At 40.8% G+C, this 26,081-nt stretch overlaps 3 protein-coding genes across 3 annotated transcripts in view; all 3 read right to left on the reverse strand.

Annotated features, from left to right (window-relative positions):
- Positions 1-8,087: 8,087 nt before the first annotated feature.
- Positions 8,088-11,963, reverse strand: LOC117754830 (histamine N-methyltransferase A-like). Its single transcript, XM_034574130.1, has 7 exons — positions 11,815-11,963; positions 11,523-11,665; positions 10,637-10,689; positions 10,063-10,170; positions 9,131-9,261; positions 8,858-8,951; positions 8,088-8,631 (listed from the first exon to the last, which is right to left on the reverse strand). The coding sequence occupies exons 2-7, from the start codon at positions 11,654-11,656 to the stop codon at positions 8,279-8,281; spliced, it is 873 nt and encodes a 290-aa protein (XP_034430021.1). The 5' UTR covers positions 11,657-11,665; positions 11,815-11,963; the 3' UTR covers positions 8,088-8,278.
- A 2,837-nt stretch (positions 11,964-14,800) lies between these two features.
- On the reverse strand, positions 14,801-22,706 carry LOC117754829 (histamine N-methyltransferase-like). Its single transcript, XM_034574129.1, has 7 exons — positions 22,615-22,706; positions 21,250-21,398; positions 19,775-19,827; positions 18,842-18,949; positions 16,907-17,037; positions 16,635-16,728; positions 14,801-15,619 (listed from the first exon to the last, which is right to left on the reverse strand). Exons 2-7 carry the CDS (start codon positions 21,384-21,386, stop codon positions 15,258-15,260), a joined length of 885 nt encoding a protein of 294 aa, XP_034430020.1. The 5' UTR covers positions 21,387-21,398; positions 22,615-22,706; the 3' UTR covers positions 14,801-15,257.
- The window catches only part of thsd7ba (thrombospondin, type I, domain containing 7Ba), a 196,417-nt gene continuing 190,530 nt past the window's right edge, over positions 20,195-26,081 (reverse strand). Inside the window, exon 32 of the transcript XR_004612496.1 lies at positions 20,195-20,228. The gene's annotated coding sequence lies outside the window, so the exon portion shown is untranslated. The remainder of the gene's footprint in view (positions 20,229-26,081) is intronic.

Here is a 26,081-nt window from a genome sequence, read left to right on the forward strand (position 1 = left end):
AATTACAGCTGGTCGCCATAATGGTTTTATCTGACGCCCATCAATACGTGTATTGATTCGCCGGTCGAATCGAACCTTGTGAGAACAGGGGGGGGGAATAAAATGCTTGCACACACAAATATCCGAGCGAAGATGCAACGAATGAAACAAGGTGCGGAGTGACATCTGTTAATCCATCATGATATTCTTAGTATTGCTATGCAGGGAAATGCAACTTCACTTTGAAACGTACATCTATGCAAATCATCAGCCTTTTTTCTGTCGGACTTAAATTGTTGATTCAAGCTGAATCCGAAAAATGAGTTCACGCAAAGCAAAATCAAATGCTGAACGCAATTGTTCCCCAGTGGCAGATAGAGTTACAGGGAAACTCCATAGAGGTGAGCGAGCTGCATTGTGAGTCCCGGCTCCTAAAAGAGATCACAACTACTCCCAGTCACCTGCACTGTGATTTATCAAGTTAAACAACCGTCTTTATTGAGTCTGAGTCCTCACAGGGTTGTAAACACCTTTTCTTTTTTTTTTACCGTGGATGGAAAACAGACACCGTTTGGTAATTTTGCTGAACTTTTCATTAGAATGGGTTTTAGTTGAGAACACTGGCGAGGAGAGACACAATGTAAAGGACCCTGATCGTGAGTTATTAAAGATGGGGGGGTGGGGGGTCGCTCCGGGGACCCGCACTTTAAATAGAGCTCCAAAAAAGTTTCCAACTTCATTTCCTATGCACAATCAAGCTGGCACCCACGGGAGGGAGGGTATTTAAGAGACAATGAATTGATGCGAGCCGGAACCAGCATTTAATAAAATCAGGGGGACGAGATACAAGTTGATTAATGCGCTGAAGAATAATAAAGCCAAAGCAGATCTGCAGGGAAATGTAAAGTCTTATTTTCTCTTTTTTTCCGTGACAGGGATTAAGTACAAATATCCCTGCTACTGGTTCCAACCTCTGGCAGGATTGTTCTGTCAGGATCAGTTTTAATGCGAGTCTTGTATCCGTTCACCAACAGCTGAGCAGCACAGACGTCATCCTCATTAACAGCAGTAATAAAGAAACAGCTAATATCACCTGCAGGTGTTTTTAGAGGCCTGATCTGATCTCACACTTTGCTGCAGAAACAGTAAATCTATAAAGGTGCATATTTTATTATTATTATCATCATTATTTTCATTGGAACACGTGGTTATTAAGTTCTTGTATGATGAACAATGCAGACTGACTCATATGGCATAGAATAATATAAAATGGTATATGACCTTGTGTGTGTGTGTGTGTGTGTGTGTGTGTGTGTGTGTGTGTGTGTGTGTGTGTGTGTGTGTGTGTGTGTGTGTGTGTGTGTAGGGACTTAAATCTGTTCACATTTTGTGGACAAAAATCCACTCCCCATAATGTACATTTAAATTTAGTTTAAGTTAGGTTAAGTTTAAGATAAGGGTTAGGTTAAGGCAAGTTAACCCATTAAACCTAAGTACTTATAACTCATGTCAATGTAAAATCCTCTGAAGTCATGGAGACACGACTGTGTGTGTGTGTGTGTGTGTGTGTGTGTGTGTGTGTGTGTGTGTGTGTGTGTGTGTGTGTGTGTAGGGACTTAAATCTGTTCACATTTTGTGGACAAAAATCCACTCCCCATAATGTACATTTAAATTTAGTTTAAGTTAGGTTAAGTTTAAGATAAGGGTTAGGTTAAGGCAAGTTAACCCATTAAACCTAAGTACTTATAACTCATGTCAATGTAAAATCCTCTGAAGTCATGGAGACACGACTGTGTGTGTGTGTGTGTGTGTGTGTGTGTGTGTGTGTGTGTGTGTGTGTGTGTGTGTGTGTGTGTGTGTGTGTGTGTGTGTGTTAAAAGGAATCTAAGCAAAGACTTAATAAGCTCAACAATCAGCATTACATAAGGCTTTCCTATTTTCTTCCACATCCCACAACAGTAAATAAATTGCAAACACCCCCCCGAACACAGCAGCATGTGAGGGGGATTCGGGTGGTTTGTTAACGTCACTGAGTGTAATTAAGGAGCATCTCCCCCTCAGGAACTCTCCTGTTTGACAAAGCCAACGAGTGACAGTGACTCTTTTTTTTTCTCAAATAGCAAATGTGGGCTTAAACGAGGATGGCTCAAAGTCAATATCAACTTGTTTCTCAAAATTGTTATCACCGTTTGTCAGGCTCGTACCAAAGTCCTCTGAAGTAGCATATTTATTTCTCAACTTTTCCCCTCGACATGAGAAGTTTCACAGTTGCAGCACAAAAATCAAAAAGGCCTATACGCTGAGATATATAATTTATGAATTCACTAAATGTGTTGTGCTATCTGTAATTGATCAAGATGTTGTATGAACAGAAGGGGGTCAATTAATGGTGGGTTTCGGGCCTGGCAGAATAAATATGGCGCCATTCTTTATCTGTGGCAATTCTCCACATTCACATCCACTGGAACAATCCTGAGGATCGGACTGGAAGGCCCCGGATCACGAGATTAATGAGGCAGACAAAGGTAAACTTGATTAGAGCCGAGTCGCCCGATCCCACCCTTTCTGATTCGTGGTTAATCGCATTGGAATGACTTAAGCCTGCGAGCCGCTTCTTCCACAGCACAAATCAACATCTGCACGACGGGAAAAAGGTTTGAATTCTAAAACTGGTATTTCCGCCCTCCATCTTGTTTTGTGCCGAGCTAATTGATGTTAAACCGAATTTACAAAAGGCAAAACAAATCCTCCATCGTCAATCACGGGGAGATATTCTGCTGAACTATGGAGGACAGCTGCTATAAAGAAGCAGCCGCTAAACACGGCTAATTCTCCAGAATGAAATATATGCTGCAGCGGGCCGGCCATTTACAGCGGCGCTATCAGAGCTATATTTCAAGGCCCGGGCCGCAGCCTCTGCCTATTAAAGTGTGTGTGATGTATTTTAGGGCCAGTTTATGTCCTGCTCTGGTCCCGGAGAGGTCTAAACGCTGACATGTAGGCTGATAGACGACGCCTCTGGCCTGATACTGGCTCTTCACACAGGGGGGACCAGGAGCAAGGAGCCGTATTAAAGAAGATCGACATCTGAAGAGTCAATTTGGCCAAACTTTGAATATCCAGCTTAGAAAAAAAACCTAATACTATGATTGTTTTGCCTTTAAAAAACAAGTGGGATGGGCAGCTGTATCATTAATGTGCAGATGAAAGTCCGGATTAGTTGCAGGATCCCTGTATGTTCTCATAAATTTATGTTTTGTGGGGTTATTTTAATAAACTTCTGAAATTATTATCAGAAAGAGCCCTCAAAAAGGGATTTGAAAAAATTATGAATTTACTGTAGGTCCACAAACAGAAAATAAAAGATGTAATTTTAACTTTCCTATTTAAAATTAAGTTTTGTTAAATTACTGTGATGAATATTTTCTCTACAAGATTAAATGTCTTACTTTAGTTTTGCTTTCAAATGGTGTATGTGTCACAGGGGCGGATCCAGGGCAGGGGTAGAGGGGCACTGGCCCCTGCTAAGATCCGATTGGCCCCTAAAGAGCCCCTATGCTATAAGTGCTCTGTATTTTTTTTATTAGAAACAAGTCACTTGCTAACAATAGTTAAAGTTTTTTTTGGAAGTGCAGAATATGTTTGAACAAGTATGTTTATTCTCGTAAAAGGAAGGTGTCTCTAGTTCACCGGAACTCAAGTATCTCTGCATTCGCCTCAGCACCAAAAGGCAACACGTAGACAAGTTTACCCACATGGAGCAGATTGTGGGAAATAAGTCACCACATCGGACAAAAACAAGCTCAGATGAAGACATAACACGGATATTCACCCTTTGACCACACAGCCTGTTTCCACATTACATTCAGGATGGAGTGAAAGTAAACTGATGAGCACTTCAGAGCCAGGAAGCTTTTCTCCAGTTCAGCTCTGGCCAGATGGAGAAAAAGCTTTCTTGACGAAGGGCTTTCACCTGGAGGCTTCTCACAACTGCACAGCTGCAGCGTCTGACCTGTACCGTAGCAACTGAAGCAAGTATTTATGGATTCGGAACAGTCCACCGCCTTCACAAATATCATGCTGCTGAGTTTCATATAGGGAAATGCACTCTGGAGAGACGTGGCTTGTCATCAGCTAATAGGTGCGCCACCGGCACCACACAAAAACAAAATCCAGCTAACAATATAACAACATCCAGCTGTTCGGCACCACTCCGCGTAATCAATCACCTGGAAAACGAGGCGATCCGTTGAACATTTCATCACATTTATCTCGCGGAGAGAACTTCTCCTTTCGATAAGCCACCAACTGGCATGCGAGGTAAATAGTTCTTGATTAGCATTAGCGGCAAACAATGTCTTGAGGTTGATTATCTCGGTGACTAATGCTCTGTCACTCGGTGGAGTAGGAGAGGGCCCGGCGAGGACCCCCGGTAATGGAGCCTGAGCAGGTGCTGAAAGCCCACTGACATCAGGGGGGAGTGCACTGACAAGAATTTCTGATGAATTTCAATTACTGACCTATTAAAGCTAATGAGCTAAATGAGCAGCCAGAATACATTTGCGGGACGGCCTGAGACGAGACCTCGGCGGTTTGACGTGACTTTGTGCGCGTGCCGCCGCGACTCGGTGCCACTGTCACTGTGAAGTGTGACTGCTGAGTGGGAACATGGAATTATTCTTCCACACATTGACACATGGTGTGTTTTTTTGGTCATGTTTAATAAAAGTTGGTGTTCTCACTCTTGGCTGTTGTGTTACATGTGAATGTGAGGCCAGTGTGCCATCTGCTGGAGACACTGCAGCAGGGCACAGACAGCAGGCTCAGCTGAATACCTGGATATGTAACGCCATCTGCTGGCAATGCAGTGAACTGCAAAAGAGGGAAGGTAAGTCTGTTCATTTTATTGGTGATGTAGGTCTTTCTAATTATATTGGACATCTATAAGGGGAACAAAAATTTGCAGCAACCTCTTAAATTTCAATGATTTTTCAAATAACTATTGGAGCGCACCTTCATTTGTCAAATTCAGTTTCATTTAGACTATAAAGTCTTTTCTACAGATAAAGCAGGTAAACACAATCCTCTGACTTCACAACATAGACTGTTTATAATAAGCTCTGCACACAACACCCAGCACACAAACAATAGAAAGTAACAACATGTTGTCGAACTGTTGACGAGGAATAATTCTGAAGTATCTCTGGAGCATTAACCCAGGACAAGAGAACAGCTTATTCCAAACAGGCAGGTTCAGAACGGGGCTCTGCACCAGTTTTCTCAATTCAAGTTCTATTAGGTTGTATTTATGTTTTCCTTTTATTTATCATTTATAGTAATTGATAATAAAGTTTATGGTTGAAATGTAAAATATAAAGACTCATTTATATTTCTTTGTCTCAACATCATTTTAGGAGTCACATATCACATATCGGTTACAATAACACATAACTGTTGGACTATAGCTGGCATTTTGCAACTCTAGAGGGTAAATAGATTAAGACAAGCTCATGTTTATATTTGTATCCTTACTGGTAGTCAAGAAGGCCCCCACATGGCCAGATGACTTCAGGTTGTGATGAGGTCAGATGTCATGGAGGTCCTGGAGAAATTGGTTCAGACCTAACTTATACGTGAGATCTGCCCTTGACCCCTCTTCAGTTTGTTGTTGACCCACTTCAATGTGTTTGTTCTCACCTGGATGTGTCATGTACAGGAAGAGACGAGGAGGGATCAAACAAAATGCTCTTACTTGACTTACTGGTATGGTGAACAGATGGGGAGTCTGAAAAGCAGTGTGCAAAACATGAAGGGAGAATAAATAAACATACACACAAGGAAAACTTCAGGAAAATGCAAGAACACTGAGTAACTGAAAAGAACAAAGACACAGAAAACACAGAGACTAAATACACAAGGTTATAAGACAGAATCCAAGAAAGGCAGGTAATCAACAAAGGAGGGAAAACAGACAAAGACAGGAAGTAAAGCAAGAGAGACACACAAGGGATACAGTTTCAAAAATAAAACAGGAAACAAACGACTCAATGTGCAAATAAATCCAAATTTAAAGAACAAAGTCCAAACTCAAGCAGACTGTGAGTCCAAAACAAATATCAAAAGTCCAGACACAACAAATCTCTCAAATGTTCACAGAGGCAGAATCGTGACAGGGAGGTAGTTGCCAGTCTACTGTTCCCTAGTATTCATTCATTTTTTGCCTAAAGTTTTAGATTTTCAGGTTGTTTAATTAATGTATTAAATATTGTTTGTTGGTCATATTCAGTATTACATATTGAGAAAAACAGCATTGACACTGTACTGAAAAAGTAGTTTAACATCTAAGCAGGAGGACAAAAAATAAATGAAGTACCTGATATTTGCACTTGTATAGATCCTGTATATGAACAACAGTAAGGGGGGTGTATATTAATAGAATAATATGTACAAAACTTAAACAGAATTTAATGAATACACTTAGATATTGCATTGCATTGCATATTGATTCAAAGAGTTGTGTCCTGAGACTAAACTAAATTCAACTGTACAAATAGCTGCAGGTTTGCACAAAGGTGGGACTGGAGATTCAGCCATGAACTTACATGTATGATTCTATTTGTCAGACATGTTGACATGTCCAGTTTGCTTCTGTCCCAGAACAGTGCAGGGCCTCAGAGACGCCTCATACTCTGCAATACGTGAGATAAAGTCTGCACACAAAGATGAACTAGAGACTCTAAAAGTGCAAGTTATTCTGGGGGAGAGTGGATGGAGCTTGACGGAGAGCCAGCTCCAACTGGAGCTCAGACAAAAAGCTCAGAAGAATCAGCAGAGAAAGGCTCAGCTCACTCACAAAGACAAAGAGCTAAAGAGTGAAGAACTGGGGGAGACCATGTGACACATGGGAAGCAAGACTGCAACAGGAAGTGACTCTGGGACACATCAGCGTTTACACTGAAGGAGAAACTTTGAATTCCTTAAAACAGAACTGGGGACAAAATATAATAATGTAGACTAATTAATCCTCATTCCTGCTTTAAACACAATACATGTTATATGATAATACAATACTAATCTAAACACCTCCACTGGTTGGACAGTGACTAGTCAAAATGATTTATTCTTCCATTACTGTTCACTCTTGCTGATGAAACACGTGTTTTGAGATGTCACATTCCAATGAGATAACTGTTGAGGTTTTCTTTATCTCAGCTGTCCAGACCTGCCCTTGTCCCACGTCCAAACTTGTAAAATGAATTACTTAAATAATAATAATATTTACTGTGAGACCTTTTATTTGAAACAAAATACAGCTGCCAAAAAGTGTCTCCATCAATTCAAACCCCTGATATGTAATTTCTGCGTAAAAAAAAGATTGGTGTAGTATAGTTGCTGCAATGTTGACTATTGTCGGATGAGATTTACTTTTGCAGAGATTTATTTTGTTTATTACCTTGTTTTTCTCAGTTTTATGTTAGAGAATTTACATAATTCAATTAATGGCAAATATACAGTGTGTGGTAAGACATACATATTGTGTCCTGCTCTTAGATCTGAAACTATATACTGCAGTGCACCTTGTATGCTTGTAGTGGAAGTGATGTATGATGGGATGGTGCCATTTTGGGGTTGTGTGGAGTTCAGCTGTCCCTCGATGTGGATTCGGACAGAAACTTCAAGTTAAGTCCAGGAGGAAAACTCTACCTTCACTATCAAATCAATGCTACCTTGCAGTTTTTAAGATTGTATCAATGTTTCACAAGATTCTTCAGTGGTTTATGGTGATAATTATTTTATTTAACATTGTGATTTAAAAATGTGAAGACATGAGCCATGAGGGTAAAACAGTAAAGCTGCAGAAACAAACAAACAGTGAGCTGAAATGCTCTATAGACCCTAGAGGGATCTGAGGGGAACTGCAGAGTTAAGCTGTATTATCCAAGATTTTGATTAAACTTGAATTCAAATCAAATCAAATCCAATATACTTTATTGTCCCCATGGGGAAATTGTTCTTGGGCCAAAGTCTTACAGCAGCAGCAGATCAGTACATTGTGTAACAAACAACAAAAAAACAGTATAAAAGGAGTTTTCATGAAACTACACTTCTTAATGTGTTAAAAGGTTTTATTATATTGATTCAAGCCACAATTGTTTCAGCCATTAAATTCCTTTTATGGATCATTTCAGTAATCACGAAATTTGAGTTGCACTTTGGTTGCAGAGACTGAAAACTACTGCTCATAGTAAATCCTGAAAGCGAAAATGTCATAATTAACTGAATGGAAAACAGAATATACTCAGGCATGAACCAGTATGCAGCTCGTGTTGCTGTTGAACATCACCCGGCCGTCTTTTACCGTGCTGCACTTGTTCCTGAGGAGGTCCAGGATCCCAGCTCTGACCTCCTGGGAGAAGGACTGGTGGAAGTTCTTTGTCTGTGTCATGAAATTCAACATACGTGCCCCCGTGGTGCTGTTTGGATCGTAGCACTCGGTGATGTCGAAGGTGTTGTGGATGATGTGCTCGTCGTACTTCAGGCCCTGGCTCTTCAGGCAGGAGATCACCTCTGCTGACGAGCGGTACTCCGTGATGGCGTCGACGCAGAGCTCCTTCTTGAACGTCTTCCACAGGGTGTCCCAGCCGCCGTGGGCTGGGTGGTGAGAGGTTAAAGAACACAGTGATTCCAGATGGAAACTAGGGACAATAACACAACTAACAAAAATTAAAGATGGATGTGTTTCTTTGTTTTTCAGTGAAGATCATGATAGGAGGAAGAAGCAGGAAGCAACAGGACCAATAAGAAACAAGGTTGTAGTTTTGGCAATTTAGACGCATGATTGATATTTCACAGTTTCACAATAATTACAATCATTTACCTGTTTCAATGACGATCATGAGTGTGCCGTTGTTTTTCAGAAGGTTGTGGTAGAACTTGATAGTGTCAGCGACGCTATCCACATAGTAGAGCATCTGTTCAGAGGAGAGAGGTTTCTATTTTCCGAGTAAAGGCTGAATACATGAAAGCACTCACTGCATGTACGATAGAGACACAGGATACATGAGTAACATGAGCTGCTTACACAAAGTGAGACACTGACATTCTTCTTTCCATTTGTAAACTAAATGTCCACAAAGCAAACTCCTAATACCTGGATCATGTGTATGAAGTCAAACTTTTTCACGTCTCCCTTTGCTTTCACTTGCTTCTCATAGTCCTCGCTGTGCATGATGTGCCAAGCAAACTGGACCTTCTGAAGGCTGGTGGTCTTTGCTACCAAAGCTAAAGGTTGGACAGAACAGAGAAAGACATATCAGGGATGTGAACAGATATCACAGCACTATCAGATTTGACACAGTGGCTTTAAACTGTATTCATGCTTTTTGTATTGTAGATTTAATTATAAATTGACACATTTGCCCATTAATCTACACCTGTTAAAACACGTTAGGCATTTGAAGAAGTAGTTAGACCCAAGAAGTATTTAGACCCAAAATGTAATACTTTGTAGAGGCCCCTTTGGCAGCACTACAGGTTCCAGTCTTCTTCCATAAACCTTGCACATCCCGATCAGGGCAAATTATTCCTGTCAGATTTCCCCAAGCAACTGTCACCTTCTGGTCTCTCCATAGATGTTCTATGGGGTTAAAGTCTATGGCTGGATCACTTAAGGACAGGCAGAGTCGTGTCCCAAAACCATTACAGTATTTTCTTGGCAGCGTTCTTCACTGTCTTGCTAAAAGTTGAGCCGTTTCCACTCCCACATCGTGTGAAGACTGTTCAACAAACCTCCTTATTCTCACATGCGCGTACGAACCTTCACCTCCCTGTTCACCTCCAATCAGCACGAGCCAGGAGGCGGAGAAAACATTCGCTTCCTGTGGCGAAGCAAACCTGCAGCATGGCTTTGTGCGGAGTTAAACTTTGGTGATCTTTGACCTGTGGTAATCATTTTGTGCTTTTGTGTGTTCCCTCTTCCAAAAGTATTTTTTTTGGAAGCAGCTGAACCTACCTGTACTTCTACTGCGAAAAGGAAGAGAGAAAACGACAGCTCTTGTTGTGGTGTTTTTGAATTGTTGATACCTTTAAAGTTTTCTGTGAGAGCCGCGCTGCCCTCCACAATGTCAGCGGTGATGGGAACAGCGGGGAATGTCGACTGCAGCAGAGAAAGCATCTGGACGTCCACCTCCCCTGGAATGAACCATTTTGCATCAGAGTACTGCTGCTTCAATGTGAAAACCTCCAGGCTCAAAAAGGATTCGAATTGACCACTGCAAACATTTCTGCAACAACTGTACAACTTAACAAAGGTCGAAATGTCAATTACATGTGTCTAATACACGTGTGTGTGTGTGTGACACAGATTGAGAGACAAAGTGGGAGGGAGGAGTGTGTATCTTATCAATTTAGTCATGAATGAAAACTTTGTAGCTGCCGCTGTGCTTTATTCATTGACAGTTGTGACCTACATTCACCTCTCATGAGCCGGGACAAACTCAGTAACAAGTGTCCTCCCACAAATGCTGCTGCAAATCCTCCTAATTGCAGCGTTATGATGAGCATGAAAGTCAGTTCAGGAGGAGCTGCACTTAAATTCACCTCTACTACATACATACAGTGTATGTACACGCTATGGTTGTTGTATTTCATCACTTACCTCCACCACTTCCAACGCCCAGAACATCCAGACCACTTTTACCTTCTCCAATTCTACATCAACACAAGAAACAACACAATGAAAAATATTACAACATATATGAACTATTAATTACCCAATAGCACATAATATTATAAATATAATACCTGTGCTGTATCTGTCACTGTAGGTTATTGAATAATACCATGTATTCATGTTTGTGTGACAGTTGCAAGAATATATTTCCATCTTTGAATGCAATTTATGTAACAATGCAAGAATAATTTCATTTACATATTTTACTTCACATATATGTCTATGTGTATTTGAATATAGACAGCCCTCGTCAATCCTGCTAAGAGGTGGACACAGAAATTTACAAGGATCTAACCATTGATGGTAGACGACATTATTAATAAGAATCACACAAAACATATTTGCCTTTATTATATCTAAAGTCAAAATTGTGCTTTTAAAATTCTACATGCAAAACTTGAAAATAAAAATATTTAATGCAAAAATGAGAACAGAATTGCCTGGCCACACCCCCACCTCTGCACTATGGGTTCTGTATAGATTCGGGAAATGGGCACAGGCACACAAAAAGGCTTTTGAGCAATAGAAATGAATTACAATTGGTTAGCAATAACCACCAGCTTTGTGCCTGCATGAATTACTAATGAGAATATTTCAACTCCCTTTGAACAGACAGCCTCTTAACTTTTGAGAGAAGTAATTAGCTGAGACCTCAGTCAGGCAGCTAAATGATCCCCCATCCCTTCAAAAAGCACAAAGACAGAAAGAGGGCACTCACAGCCTCTCTGCTGCGTCTGGGTACATAGTAAAAATAGCAGGAAGATGATAAAAAAAAAAGCAAAGTGCTGCTCTCCAACCTCTCTGAGTGTACCGTTTAAATTCGGCTGGCAGGAGGCTGTGGACGCTCTGCACAATGGCCTCGTGTTCTCCAGACTGTTCCAGGTAGAACTGGAAGCTTTGCACTGCACTGCCCTCGTAACAAGTCTGCTTTGCTTCTGCAGCCATGACTGATCCCTGCAATGCATCACACATAGAGTGGTTAGACATGAAGTGAGAAGCACGGAGTTACCACACTTTCTAAAGCTCATACCCCAAACAGCACGATGCTGTTATTTCATTAAAGAGCTGATTTTAATCACTCATAGAAAGTTTGTAAGAATTACCTTGAACCGACCCTGTGGAAGCCACAGGGTCGATTCTCTCCCGCTCTTTTTAAGGTGCAGTCAGAGCTCTGGCTCCACCCACAGGTTGGCTGACCCACTTTCCCTGGAGCTCCCCTTACATAACCCTGGAGAGATGAACTTTGCCTGAGGCAGCTGCCGATGTTTCCCCCTCAAATGACTCATGACTCTTGCCAAATCTGCCTTATCATTAGTCATTTACAGGAATGCAACATTTCAACAGAAAGTTATTTCTACACAGTTGACAGAGAAATTATATAATGTCATATAGTGAAACACTAAAACACTCTTTTTATTGTTATTGTAATACTTGGGCTATTACTTTTAGAGTAATATAGCCATTTAATTGTATTGTCAAATATAGCCTTGTACTTTTATTGTACTAGAGCATATTACTTTTATTGTAATATAGAACCTATTATTTTTATTGTCATATAGCTGATTACTTTAATGTAATGAAGCCAATTACTTTTATTGCAAAATATAGTGTATTACTTTTATTGTATTATTGCTGAAACTGAAAAGAGTCACAAAGAGAACTGAAAATAAATAAAAAGAAACAAGAAATAAAAGAGTGAAAGTAACAGTGCAGTGTAGGAAAGAAGAAATCTTCAAAGGTAGTGGAAAACAGGAAAGTCTTCAGCACTGATTTAACTAAGAGTTGCAGCAGACCTGCAGGCCTTGTTCTTCAGGGCTTGTTAAGCATTATGTTATATTAGAAAATCTGAACACTACATTTAGTTTTGACTTTATCATATTAAATCATTCCAGATTAACTTGCAGTATTTTAGGATTATTAAGGATGTTTTCACACCAATGGTCTAATCATTTCAATCACATGAAAACTTTATTCATAACCGGCTGCAGTTTGGATTTTATTTCCCTCGGTTTTGTCATTTTAAAATTCAGTGCTCGTTGACACTGACTTTTGTTATTTGGCAAAGCAAAACTTACACTTCCTGCATAACACTTTCAGATGAGAACATCCCATCGACCTCATGACAGCAATTCAGGTCATGTTTTACCAAAGAACTGCAGCATTATAGGAAATTGAAAGGTAAGAGAGTCGTTCAAATGAAGTATGAAAAACAAATTATACTTAAAAACGGGATGACTGAGTGTATAACACTTGTGCAACAACAGCTCTTATCTCCCAAAAGCAGCTGTTTTAAATCCACTGGCAGCTGCAGCCTTTTCTCTGGGAGTGTCAGTTTTCCTCCCACAGTCCACAGCCAGTTCATTTCAACTCTAAATACTGGAGTGTCATGGGCATTTCATTTTCAAATAAAAGTAAATAATTAGTCGGCTAGAAGGTGACACGAAGGTCATTCTTTTTTTTTTTCCAATAAAGACATGTAATTTAAAAGCACCTGAGGATATCAGACTTTTTCCAAATGCCTCCTTTTCGCCCTTGAAATTGAAGTTTAAATCTTGCCTTCATGCCACAGAACCAAAGGTCAAATACATAACTTTAACCTTCTGGACAAATGTATGGAACAGAGATTTAATTTAAGGTGGCAGAGGGATCGATCGATCATGGGAGGACGCTCAGAGCTCTGAAGTGTACCACCTTGATATGAGATGTTCCCAAAGTGTGGTGCACTTCTAAAAACAATCTTATTTCTAACATTGCCATGGTGACACGCTTGTCATTGTCCTATTGATTGGTGGCTGAGTTTTTTTTTATCAAATATGATATTGTCGTGGGCACACACCCCAAAAAAAACAGGATTGAGGCGTAAAATGTGAGTGTAGGTTTCATAGTTTTTTAGAATACTCCAGCTTTTACATGCATTCAAACCAGGGAGCAGAACTCAGCTTCCCCGGACCATGTGAGCGCTGACTGCGTTATGCAATCATTTTTTTCTAAAGCGAACTATTCATGAGCCGACCTGGAGAGCTCTCTTCTCTGGAGAGATCTCTATCAGAGGAGCTGAAGACGATAACACAATACCTCTCAGCAACACGGCTCAGGCAGGATCGTACAGGGACATTAGAAAGAGGAAGCTGACAGATCTGGTTCAGTTTGGTGCAGTCGAACACAACCATTAGAAAAGCAATTCAATAAACTGCTGCAGATAATTCCCGGTTATTGCAGATAGCTATGGGTGTGTGCTTGAATTTAATGTATGTGTGTGTGTGTGTAGGGGCACGTGCATGCAGTCTAGGCATCCCATACAGACAAGGGTTTGTTATTTTCCACACATTTGTAAAATACATTTAGCTTCTTCTTATTATTAGTGGTAGAAGTAGTAGTTGAAGTACTAAAAGTAGTAGTTGTTGTATTATTATTTGTGACTGGTGTGTAGTTGTGTCTATGTATGTGTATCACGCAGATGTATTCATTTATTTATTTTGTATTTTTGACAGTGGCGGTGGTCAATGATCTGCTAATTAGTTTTATATGTATGTATATGTACTGGATCTGTACTCATTATACGCCCATCCCTGTATTTTACAGTCCACAGTTACCAATGCTGCCCTCAAGATGGCGCCAATACTTCAGCTAAATCAGGGAACATAATTTGTTCTGGATGATAACAGACAAAAAGAGCACGTGCTGCCATTGAGGCTCTGTTTATCTAACCAATATACAGCCTGTATCAGCACGTTCTTATCACACATACAAGTGAAAAGATGTTTTGTTTTAAAAATATAATAACATTTGAGTTATGTAGTCAGTTAGTAATGTGGTCTGTCTTTGGGCAGCACTTGTTTCTATAAGGGACACCCACAGACACATCGGCATGCAGATGAGGAAGAGTGGGATTGAACCCTGAACCTTGTGGACGACCGCTCTACCCCCTCAGCCACAGCCTTAAAGGAGAATTAGTTTATAAAGAAAATAGAAAACCCCATCAAGTTAACTTTGCAAGTAAATTCAACAGCTATATCCGAATGCTCCACACACTCTCACAGGAGCATTCAGCTTATTTAAAATTAAGACTTCTATCTACATGGAAAATATGGCATTTTCAATTTTCCATTTATTTTCATATTTCCAACATATCATGATCCGACGAGCGCAGCTGTGTAATGGGGTTGGCAGCACAGTCTGCTCCCATTAAAATTATACGGTGCTAGAATCTGAAGCTCTGATCTTCACATTTGCTGGTGAATTTGAGAGGATCGTGATAATGAGACAAACAATTAGCCCATATTCATTTTGCACAAGCGTAGAAGATCATATAGAATTAATAAATAATACTGTATCAACCAAATATAAGTGTTATTAGAAAACATATCAAATTAAACTAGAAATATTTCATTTAGTGCAGTAAATTCAAGACAATCCAAGACATTTCCCACATATGCTAAAAGCTTGTTAATTACAATTGAGTTAAAAATGTGTCATTTTAAATCATCCTGTTTAAAACCATGTTATCATCACAGTGCAAATTTCACGTTCACATTACAGAGTGTGTTTAGGAGAGCTGATCTAGGACTATCACTCCCAGGGTGTTATTGAAGATGACTCTGCCGTTGGACTCCGTGCTGCAATCTGGGTGTCGGAGCAACTCCAGGACTCCGGCTTTCAGCTCCGACGAGGCCGTCTTACTGAAGTCCAGCACCTCGGTGAGAAAGTCCAGCAGCAGCTCCCCCTTCTCATCCCCTTCAGTGAAACACTCGGTGATATCCATTTGAGACGGCAGCTCGTAGTTCTGGTAGCTCACTCCCTTGGCGTCCAGGAGGCTTCTGATGTCTCCAGTGGTCACACACTGACTGATTTCTGAGTAACTCAACTGGTGCCTGAAGGCCCTCCACAGCTTCCCCCAACCACTCATCTCTGGAATAGACATGAAAACAAAACTAAATGGTCTTTGTCCACCAAGTCCGTATCCTTCGTCCGAAATTGTAGCACGATTAAAAATAAACAAGACCTCACTTTGTGACAATCACGTTTACACACCAACTCCCAAAACTTTCATCGGTCATTACATGTCATGTATACGTTTTTGGAACAGGTTCGATTTGCTGTGTTTTTGGCATCTGTTTGAGCTGTTGAAGATCAATTGGATGATAATCTTGTCTTCTTTTCAGTGTGCGGACCCAGAGTTGCTGGTAGCGTCTCAAACTGAACCACTGACATTGTTAAATAGACTTGGTAGCAGTTGGGATGATTTTGCAGCTCCTTGATCAGAAGATGAAATTCACCTTGATGGCTTCTCAGGATCGGATGGACCCAATGTTTTCTTTTCTTTCTTTTTTAAAAGAAGTGCGATGAGCACAAAATCATTCTCACTGCTCAAAGCCATTGTATCTCCTACTGCAATGTTTTTTATGAAATTTAATTTAAAAAACACAGTTGCTAATTAGCAATAACTGGATGTTATATTTTACTGAATAAATACAAAGTTTGACCTGCTGGTGGCACTAAAAGAAAAAGTCAGGAGATCACCAGAGTCAATAGGATTCATTGTTTGTGGACCTTGACTGCCTGCACCAACTTTCATAAAAAATCCATTCAATGGTTGTTGATATATTTCAGTCTGGACCAAAGTGTTGAGCTGAGCAACTGACAGATTGACATGAACATCTCTTGAGCTGTGCTGCCAGCGATGGATGATGGTTTGGCAAAATAAAAAAGCCACTTGAACAGAAGTAAAAATATCATTATTGGAATAAAACATTTCTCCATTTGAAAAGTGTAAACCGATTTCCTCTATGTTTCAGCTGTAGTAGTGTCTCACTGAGTTACATGGTTGAACTGGATGTCCTGTGTAAGCATGAGGTTCAGTACATTGACCGCCTGCAGCACTACTCACCACATACGGATAAAATGTGATGATCCGTGCACTTACCAGAGACCAGGATGATGATGAGCTTCCCATTCTTGTCGAGGAGACTCTGGAAGAAGTTGATGGTCGCTGCAGGATCCTTCACGTAGTACAGCATCTGTCGATTTTCACCACAGATAATGAGCTGGTGACTAGAGTCATACAGCGTCCAATTATAGCGCTGCGCCAGACAGATGTTCTAATGGGATTAATTGCTGCGCAGCACTATCAAATGAGTATGACCTGGATGTGTCAAAAATACAGAACAGCCGCATTTAAAAAAAAAAAACACAGACCTGTATCATGTGGATGAAGTCGGCTTTCTTTGTCGTCTTCTTCCCTTTCCAGTGCTCCTCAAACTCAGAGGAAGTCATCTTGTTCCAGGCGAATTTGATGAAATCCAGCTCTGGTTTCTGTGACACTAAAACTGCAGACGGGGAACAAACAGTTGCTGTAATTCACACGTCCTTGTTTTCACTCAGAAATGTTACCGCGTCCAAAAGAAACAGAATCTGTGTTGTTATTCCAACTTGCTTTGTGCAAATGACACGTTACTATAAGCCACACTTTGCTGAAATACAACATGTAAAATATAACTCTGAAAAACTCTGCATCATTATTTAAAACTCACTATATTATACAATAAAGGTAATACTGGAATACATGGAATTAGAATTTACTACACTGACTAATTTTAGGCCATGATAACTGCTTTGGACCCTGATCACACCTCATTAATACCAATGGATACCGATTGGCATTAACAAGAGGGAATATGTGTCATTTTTGGTTCCATTACATTTCTGAGTAAGGGAAATTATTTGAGAAATAAATATTACACTAGAATTGTGGTTTAAAATAATGGTATATCTTCCAGTACAGTTTATGCAGAAGGTTTTGAGTGAGCTACTGCAAGTTTTATATGTGCAAATATGCAAAAGTCTTCCTACAAAGCAGCAATTCAAACTACAGCTTTTTCATGGAATCATTTACTGTGTCATATATGTTACATTTTGGCACAAGGAAACGTGAGGATAAAAGTATGGTGAATTACAAGAAAGATATTTTAAAATAAAGTTAAGATACTATGTGTTGCAAAGTTAATGATTCCACTTGCCATCACTTATCACTACATGCTATTAAGTGTCATTATCTGAATTTAATACTTAATATTGTCTATAACGTATTCATAGTTTCAAACTGGGACTGGTGGTTTGTTCGTAACGTGAGCGCCCTCTGCTGGCCCTCATACTGTTACCAGTCTGCTGTATGCTGTCCCTGGCTCTGCAAAAACTATGAGAATAAATTTGCTTTTATTGTTAAGAGGTCATTTCTTTCGGTGTCTTAGCAAATTCTGAATCTTACTACTAAGAAGTTGGCTGTTAGAGACCTCACATGACTTCTTCTAACCAGACTACAGGGGTGAGGGTTTGAGGCTGTTACATCACACAGCGTGATAGAGAGAGTACACGGCCGTTACATATGCACCTGATGAACTGTCTGGATGAGACCGGGTGAAGCGAGTCACGATTTTGAAAACACACACGGCAGCTGCGTGCGAGCTGCAGCTTCAAGTTGGGCAAGAGTGAGCAAGTCTTGAAATCACAAAAGTTTTCAAACACGTTTTACAACCTGCGTTTGAACACATTTTCCCAAAGACGTCTGTCAACAGTAAGGAAGCTGAGTGAGCCGCCCATGAAGTCAAACTGCGAATACAGACAACCTGAGAAAATGGGGGTTGGACATAATAGAACAGAACGAACAGAACGTGTATTAAAGATGAACCCGAAGGATGAAAAAACGAGGAAGCGGAAGATTATCGAGAAACTTTCATTGGCTCGGGTTTTGAAATACATGATGTGAATACTGGCAGGAGCAGTGCGTGGATCTGCAGCCGACTCGGAGCCGTTTGGGGATTCAGAGTTTTAATCAAAGACACATCAGAGGGGTGAATACTTGCTGACACAAGGGCTTGAGTCTTGGTGCTTGAAAGGAACTCCTCCTCCTATTACATGGATAACTGTATTACTAATGCATGAGTGTGAAAAAAAAAAAAATCACCATTAAGAAATACAATAAGTAGAACGACACCCTTTTTTTCCCTGTTAAATTAAATACTGAAACATATTTTGAGGGGTATGTGGATATACAGACGCAGTATGATTTTGCGGTATGTGTGAGAGTGTGAGAGTGTGTGTGTGTGTGTGTGTGCGTGTGGATAGAGGCCGTACCTTTGTAGTTGTGTAGCTGCTGGCTGCTGGGCTCCACCACCTCGTTATCCACAGTCACCCCTGGGTGCTTCTTTCGCAGCTCAGAGAGAATCTGGAGGTCAATCTCACCTACAGGTATAAAGTTGTTGTTTTTTAAACCACACTTTTTTTTTTTTCCGCGAATAAGAAAAAAGAACTGTCCCACTTGGACTCGATGCTTGAGTCCAAGTGGGACAAGGACATAAGGAATAGTAATTGACAGTTGTGCAGACGCTGCATTTATGCTGCCGTACCAATGGAACAGGTTACCACTATGATATTCTCTTTAATATCGCTCAGCCACAGACTTTGTTCTAGGTCTGACTGAAGCTGACAAGTCGCCACGTACGAAGGAATCTTTTTCAGCGGAGAAGCCGACGTGGACAGATGTCGAGTCTTTCTGATTAGATCCAATAATGACTTACTGGGGAGTTTGGAGTCGTTCGGAGAGATTTTACAGTCCATTAGAGGATCTGCAACAGCGCTCCATTATGATACCAACATGACAGCTCAGGTAAATTAAATTGGCTTTGACATAGGGGGGAGGGTAACAGCACCTCCTGGGCCAGTAGTCAGTTTGCTCAAGATCAAATTAACCTTGCTGTATCATGAGCTCTGGAAACAATGTGCCGTAAAACTACAGCCTGGTGAGGTCGCCTCGTCTGCACCGAGGTTAAAGATTAATCTGGCGGCCGGACAGACGCATACAAACCCTTGACAGTGATAATAAGGGTAAAGGCTTTTTAGTGCCGGGGCCATAAATGACAGCAGTGCAATAGGAGCGGTTACAGCGAGCTAATGCAACAATGCCTCCTCACCTCAGCTGTCTGCCGCAGAGGACACTGCTGCTATTTACCGTGTCACACAGAACATAAGTTCAGCAGTGAACGTGTCCTATAAAACCTGTGCTCTTACCGGCTCCACTTCCAACTCCGATGACATTCAGATAGGACTTTCCACCTCCGACGCTGAGGAGAGAGCAGAGGAGGAGAAAAAAAAACACTACAGAAAAGTCAAGACTTAAAATTCACCTCCTGCAAGCTGCCAAATGCGGTTTACATTTTTTGGGCCTTGTAACTGTCGATGCTGCCCGACACCGAACTAGTGTCCGAAGCACCTCCAAACACGGAGGCTGTGATTGGTGCCCCAACGCATTCTGTCACTCGCCGTCTTGATTTTTAAATGATGCCATTGAACCACACTTTAAATTTACTTGTGAGTCATATGTCTCCAGATTTGTCTCTGATTTACACACACACACACACACACACACACACACACACACACACACACACACACACACACACACACACACACACACACACACACACCCACACACACACACACACACACACACACACACACACACCTATATCAACATAGTCAGACAAGAGAGTGAATGACTAACTCCCACTCCCAGGCACGTACACACTGTTCAGCCTGTTCATACATGTGCATTTGTGTGGGAAATTATTTAACTTTTGTCTATAGAAACAGTTCATGTTCTCTTTTGGATTCGAGCTCAAACACTGCTGACGGTTTTCTGCTGTAATTATAATCCTAATATTGTCATTAGTAATAATACAAATATTATCATTGCATATAAACTGATTCATATAAAATTGAAAGCAACGCATGTGAGTTTGTCCTTTGAATTTTGATTCATTAGATGTTCTGTTTGGAGTGCGGATGTTTTTGATAGTTGCCAGCTAACGGCTAATGAGGCAGAAACTTGTGCTCATCGATGGTATCAATGGCTCCTTTAATAGATACTCTGGTGTTGTTCCTTTTGTTCATCACATTCAAGAAGTTAATTGCTTTTTCTGCCTTCATTTACGTCTCAATTTTCGGGTAGTTTCACAGTTTTCCCCTCTCTGCCGCTTAAAAGTTAGTTTCCTCCCTTTATGTTATCTTGTATATCAGCAACACAAGATATGTGTTCACTACAGTTAGACTCTGACCGGATCTTTCAGGCCAATATCAATCTTTGAGAGTTCTGCTAATCTAGTATCATTAATTGATTCGATTTGCTGTGTAAAATAAAAACTTAAGTTGTCAGTACCAACATGTGGACAACCCATGTAAGGGTGACCCCATTTATAAAAGGCCTCAGATATTATTTTGTAGTTTGTATGAAGGTTCAAACGTAATTCTTCCAGATAGGTAATGCTGTACATCGGTTATATGATGATATACATCTTGTTATACAAGTCAAGTTTTCTAAACTTGTTCAAAAATGTTGAGGTTAAACTGCAACACTGCAACAATACTGTATTTGTACAGAGTCTCATTTTGAATACGATTGACTATTCTATTCTCACATATTACATTCAGCAGGAGTCTAATGTATTCGAGTCTATTGTGGAAAGTGGTTATGAATTCACTCATACCTGGCGAGTATGTCTGGCAGCGTGTTGTGGATGAAGTCCTGCATACACTGATGCTCAGAGGAGCGCTCCAGAAAGAGCTGGAAGGATTTCAGGTACCTGCTATCATCGTCAACCAGACACTTCAGTGGAGATGCCATGGCACATGTACTCTGGCAAAAACAAAATATTGTCATCAACGGCCAACAAAGGTCAGAATGCAAATCTACGAAATGTGTTTGTTTGTGGTTTCTCTTTTTGTTTCCTGTTTTATTTGAGCTCCACCACAGTTGCTGTTGCAGGTGAACATTAATTCCCCACCACCTTAAAGTCTAACTTTTCAACTGTCGTACACGTCGTTATATAACCAACTTCAGTCAATCAATAACAGATTTAACACGTTTCTTTTCCACGTTTAGTTCACATGTTATAGATTGGACCCATCCTAATGTACACTAAAATGTTTTTGTATTTTATAGAGTAAAGCTTAATAGACATAAACACAGGGATTAAAAACACAAACAGACTTTTGTTCCAGTGCTTTCAAAAACACGATGAGTAGTTGTCTCTCCGTCAAGGCCCTTATGATCATGTTTTTAGAGTCAAAACTAAATAATATACATGGAATTCCTGAGCAGAGCATGAAAGGTGGGGACATAGCTCCAGCTGCAAACATGTGGTTTGCACTTGTCCATCTTAGAGGCTTGAGCAAAAAAATAATCTTTATAATTAATTATTATTAATAATAATTTTATTATACACTTTATTATAAAGAATCTTTCAGGTTTAAAATGAAAAATGGAAGATAACCAAGAAACAAACACAATCTGAAGATCACACAGTCATACAGCAAAGATACAGAAATAAAAAATGTGACATATGAGAAAAGCATAAAACAAGATCACAATAAAACATGTTGTCACAAAAACACGTCAGTGTCTTCACAATGATTATCTATGAACACAGTATGTGTGTGTGTGTGTGTGTGTGTGTGTGTGTGTGTGTGTGTGTGTGTGTGTGTGTGTGTGTGTGTGTGTGTCCTCACAAAGTCACGTTCACACACAAGGTCCCTCCACACAGGGAGTCTCAGTCAATCCCTGCACAACCAGTATCTCCCAACGCGAAACCAGCTTCACCGTCTCCGCTGGTAATCTTTACTGTGTGAGCGGTTACATTGTATACGCACGCGCACGCACACACACGCACACGCACTTTCACATCCCCTTCCACGGCTGCTGTGAACATGTCGCTGCTTGCTCCAGGTGAACGTGTAGATTTACGGTGTGTGTGTTTACTGTGTGTTTGTTTACTGTGTGTGTGTGTGTGTGTGTGTGTGTGTGCTGGTGAAGCCACAGACACACGGAGAGAGAAACACATTTGTCCACTTACATGTCGCGCAGAGCCGAGAGAGTCTGCGTCACGAACAGTCTGAGGTCTGAGATGTGCAGCCTGAGAGAGAGAAACCCTCCCACTGCTTCCTCTGCACGGAGCAGGTCCTCCAAGAAAAACCATCCACCCAGTTACACAACATGCTTAAAGGGATAGTTCACCCAGAAATGAACATCCACTCATCATCTACTCCCCACTGTGCGGATGGAGGTGGTGGGTGAAGTGTTTGAGTCCACACTACAGTGTAGCAGCCGAATCCAATACAGTTGAAGTCAATGGTGACCAAGACTTCAGACGTAATTTAAACAACAGAAGAAACAGAAAAAGCCTCCATACTGCTCGTCTGGTGTCATCCAAGTGTCACCAAGCCCTGACATTCATATTCGACTTGAAGCGAAGTAATTTACACCATGTTTTAAGCCTAAGTGGCTAAGCTAGCGGACGTAGTGTATCCAAGGGTCCGTGGTCGTAGGTAGCGGACATTTAGGCTTAAAACAAATCTTATATATGACCTCAAAGCACACATTTATAGATATCACTCCTCCGAATTTTTCATCAAGATTTACACATCATTCTCTGATAAATTAATAAAAAATCCTAAGTGATATTGCAATGTGAAAGAAAGTGAAAAGCAAAACTTGGCTCCACCCCCTGAAGCAGAGCGAGACCAAAATGTGTTGAGTTCTTTCCTGAACCATAACGCATCCCTCCACCAAGTTTAGATTTAATCTGTGGTATAGTTTTTGTGTAATTCTGCATATAAAATACTGCTAAAAACATAACCTCCTTGTCAGAGAGTTTGTTAGTAAACGCAGGTTCCAGTCTGTTTAAATCTATGGCCCTATCGGGTGACCCTTCAGATTATGGTTGGATTATAATCTGTGTTTGATATAGAAGGAGACATCAGAAAGTCCTTTACAGGGACAGCTACGCCAGTCGTGACAGAAAAATGCAATTCACTGAGAAATCACATGATAATAATGTGCAATGTATTTGAATGTATAATGTTGCAATTGTTTTCTTTTCATTTCACCTTTGAAATCTATTCCTAAAAAAACTGATTTAAGGACGTAATCCATCATATCAAAGACACATTATTGTTGCATATGGTCGCACCAGAACCAGAGCGATCCTGCATCAGCGCACAAAGAAAATGTAACTTTGACTATAATAAAAACAGACACAATATTTATCAGGATTTGTTCCAAGTCTCTGTAATGTGGTTTTCTCATTAAACGGATACCGGTCAGCAGAAATGTGAGCTCTGCAGTAATCTGCTCCTAAAACATATACGATAAAGACAGACTATATAAGATAGGAGGTGGAACTTTGTTCTTTCACAATATACTCATGAAAACAAGCTGCATGTCTAACTTCAAGAACAGAGAATGAAGGAGATGCCACGGCGTTCGCTCTGTCTGTGACACCCAGAATTCCCACTGGTTATTATGTCAGATAGTCAGGAACTAGGCCAAGAACTCAAATTAGATTGTAATTAGGCCGCACAGCACATCTGAAGAGATACTCCAGCGGGGAAAGTTTAGGCAGATATGAATTTAGGAGCCTATAGTGGTCTATGCTGTAACGAGATCTATTTTTAGACATTTCCCACAGAGCTCAATGAAGGGTCAGGGTAGCTGAGGACCCCTGGATGCAGGCGGACCTTGTTTTGGGAGTTTGTCACAGTTCTGCTCTGTTTTAGACGAATGAAGCCAAGTGTGAATTCATTTAGGACGACTCTCTCTCTGCGTGTCATTCATTCACAATTCTCTCTCTCACCCTCCCTGCCTCTTGTTGGGTGTTTAGAATAATCCAATCCGATTTTGTCATGATCTCAGCCAGTCAATCACGTTGTTACTGTCAAAATGTAAATCTGCTCCTCTCGCTTGCTGTCAGCTGTCATTTCAGTGATTCGCTGTGACCCTCCTCCTCCTCCTCCTCCTCCTCCCTAATCACCTCCAGCCTCCAATATCCAGCAACCTTGATGACATCAAAAGGGGCTGAGGTGCCAAATGGACTCTCATTTAAATCACATCCCTTTCATCTCTTATTGTGCACAGCATTAAAATGTGTTCATTTCTCAACTGAAGTCTTTCTTGATTGAAATACAAACTACTGGCAATGGTAACAGCTTTTGAACGTAATTGAATTTGTATCTTAATTCGCTCCTGTGTGGTACATTTACATTTCTCTGCCCAGAAGAAAATTCATTTCTAATTGCAGCATTCTATTATCTGACCTTTTTTTCCCCAAAATTCAATAATCCGCTTGTTAAAAACTTGTTGCCAGAGTATGAGGTCAGTAGCATGCTTCACCTTATTTGACCTGTTTTTCCGTCCTGTATTGACTGAGTTCAAGCCAGGCTGAACGTCAAAGTCCTTTTATTGAGCACATGAGCATGTACTTATCGATCCATTCCTCAACGTGCTCCTCCGTTGCTTCACGCTCTCAGATCCCAGAGTGTCGGCCTTCGAATAATTAGGAAAATATTACCTAGAAACCAGAAGACAAGAAATCAGTGAGGATAAATGCGTTTTTCTACTGAGATTCACATCTTTGGAATCAAATCCCTCTCGAAGCTGCTGAAGCAGAAATCTGGTTTGACTAACTCAGACACACACACACAGTCCTATCTTAGCGAGGACACTCTGGCATAGTGCATTCACTATAGCTAACTAAATGATATAATAAGGATGAGGACGGGGGGGGGGGGGCATCTGGCCGCAAGAGAGAGGCAGTGATTAGTTCACCGGTGACAGCTGTGCTAATCACCTCGCCTGGCGCCCCTCTCCTGAGGCTCCTCCACGCCTCCCTCCGGCAGCCGCACGCCACCTCGTCCCTCACCCACTCACCTGCCCGCCCACCCACAATAATGCTGTACATAAAGGTCATTTCTAACAACAGTCTACAGCCATGCACCTTGTTAGGCTGTACTTCGACACAGTGGTGGTCTGAGCCGAATGATGTTCATGATGATGATGCTAGTTTAACGGCTCAGGGATGAACACATTCAACATGTCCCTACCTAATGATGAAGGGATAAGTTAAAGGGATCATCAAGGTGAGGGGAGGTTCATCCTCTGGAAACCATGAATATCTGGGAAAAAATATGACAACATATCAAGTAAATGTTGAGCTAATTCACAGGGTGTGTAAAAAGTTTTCACCTGTTGGTGGTGCTAAAAGCACGGCTTAAACAAACAGCCAAAACAATGCTAAAGGAGACAGTTGTAAAACTTATGAGACAGCAATAGACTTATAAAAACCTTCCATCCATCCATCCATTTCCCAGGGAGGGGCTGGAGCCAAGCCCAGCTGCCATTGGGCGACATGTGGGTACAACCTGGACTGGTCACTTATAAAGACCATCCATCCGTAAACCATAAACCTCACCATCAAAGCCCAGATGTAGTTTGCTTTTGTAGCATGTTCATAAAGGCAAAGTTAACTGCACTTGTTGTTTTGTC

The sequence above is a fragment of the Hippoglossus hippoglossus genome, chromosome 21 (assembly GCF_009819705.1).
Source record: "Hippoglossus hippoglossus isolate fHipHip1 chromosome 21, fHipHip1.pri, whole genome shotgun sequence".
Lineage (NCBI taxonomy): Eukaryota > Metazoa > Chordata > Actinopteri > Pleuronectiformes > Pleuronectidae > Hippoglossus > Hippoglossus hippoglossus.

Excerpts from the sequence above, each read along its gene's own strand:
- LOC117754830 (XM_034574130.1), bottom strand. The coding sequence starts at position 11,656 with ATGGCTGCAGAAGCAAAGCAGACTTGTTACGAGGGCAGTGCAGTGCAA. Across the intron at positions 9,262-10,062 it reads TCTCACAGAAAACTTTAAAG|CTTTGGTAGCAAAGACCACC; the intron begins GTATCAACAATT and ends TCCAACCTTTAG. Across the intron at positions 8,952-9,130 it reads ACTTCATACACATGATCCAG|ATGCTCTACTATGTGGATAG; the intron begins GTATTAGGAGTT and ends TCCTCTGAACAG.
- LOC117754829 (XM_034574129.1), bottom strand. The coding sequence starts at position 21,386 with ATGGCATCTCCACTGAAGTGTCTGGTTGACGATGATAGCAGGTACCTG. Across the intron at positions 19,828-21,249 it reads CTGCCAGACATACTCGCCAG|CGTCGGAGGTGGAAAGTCCT; the intron begins GTATGAGTGAAT and ends CTCTCTCCTCAG. Across the intron at positions 18,950-19,774 it reads CGGAGTTGGAAGTGGAGCCG|GTGAGATTGACCTCCAGATT; the intron begins GTAAGAGCACAG and ends TTATACCTGTAG.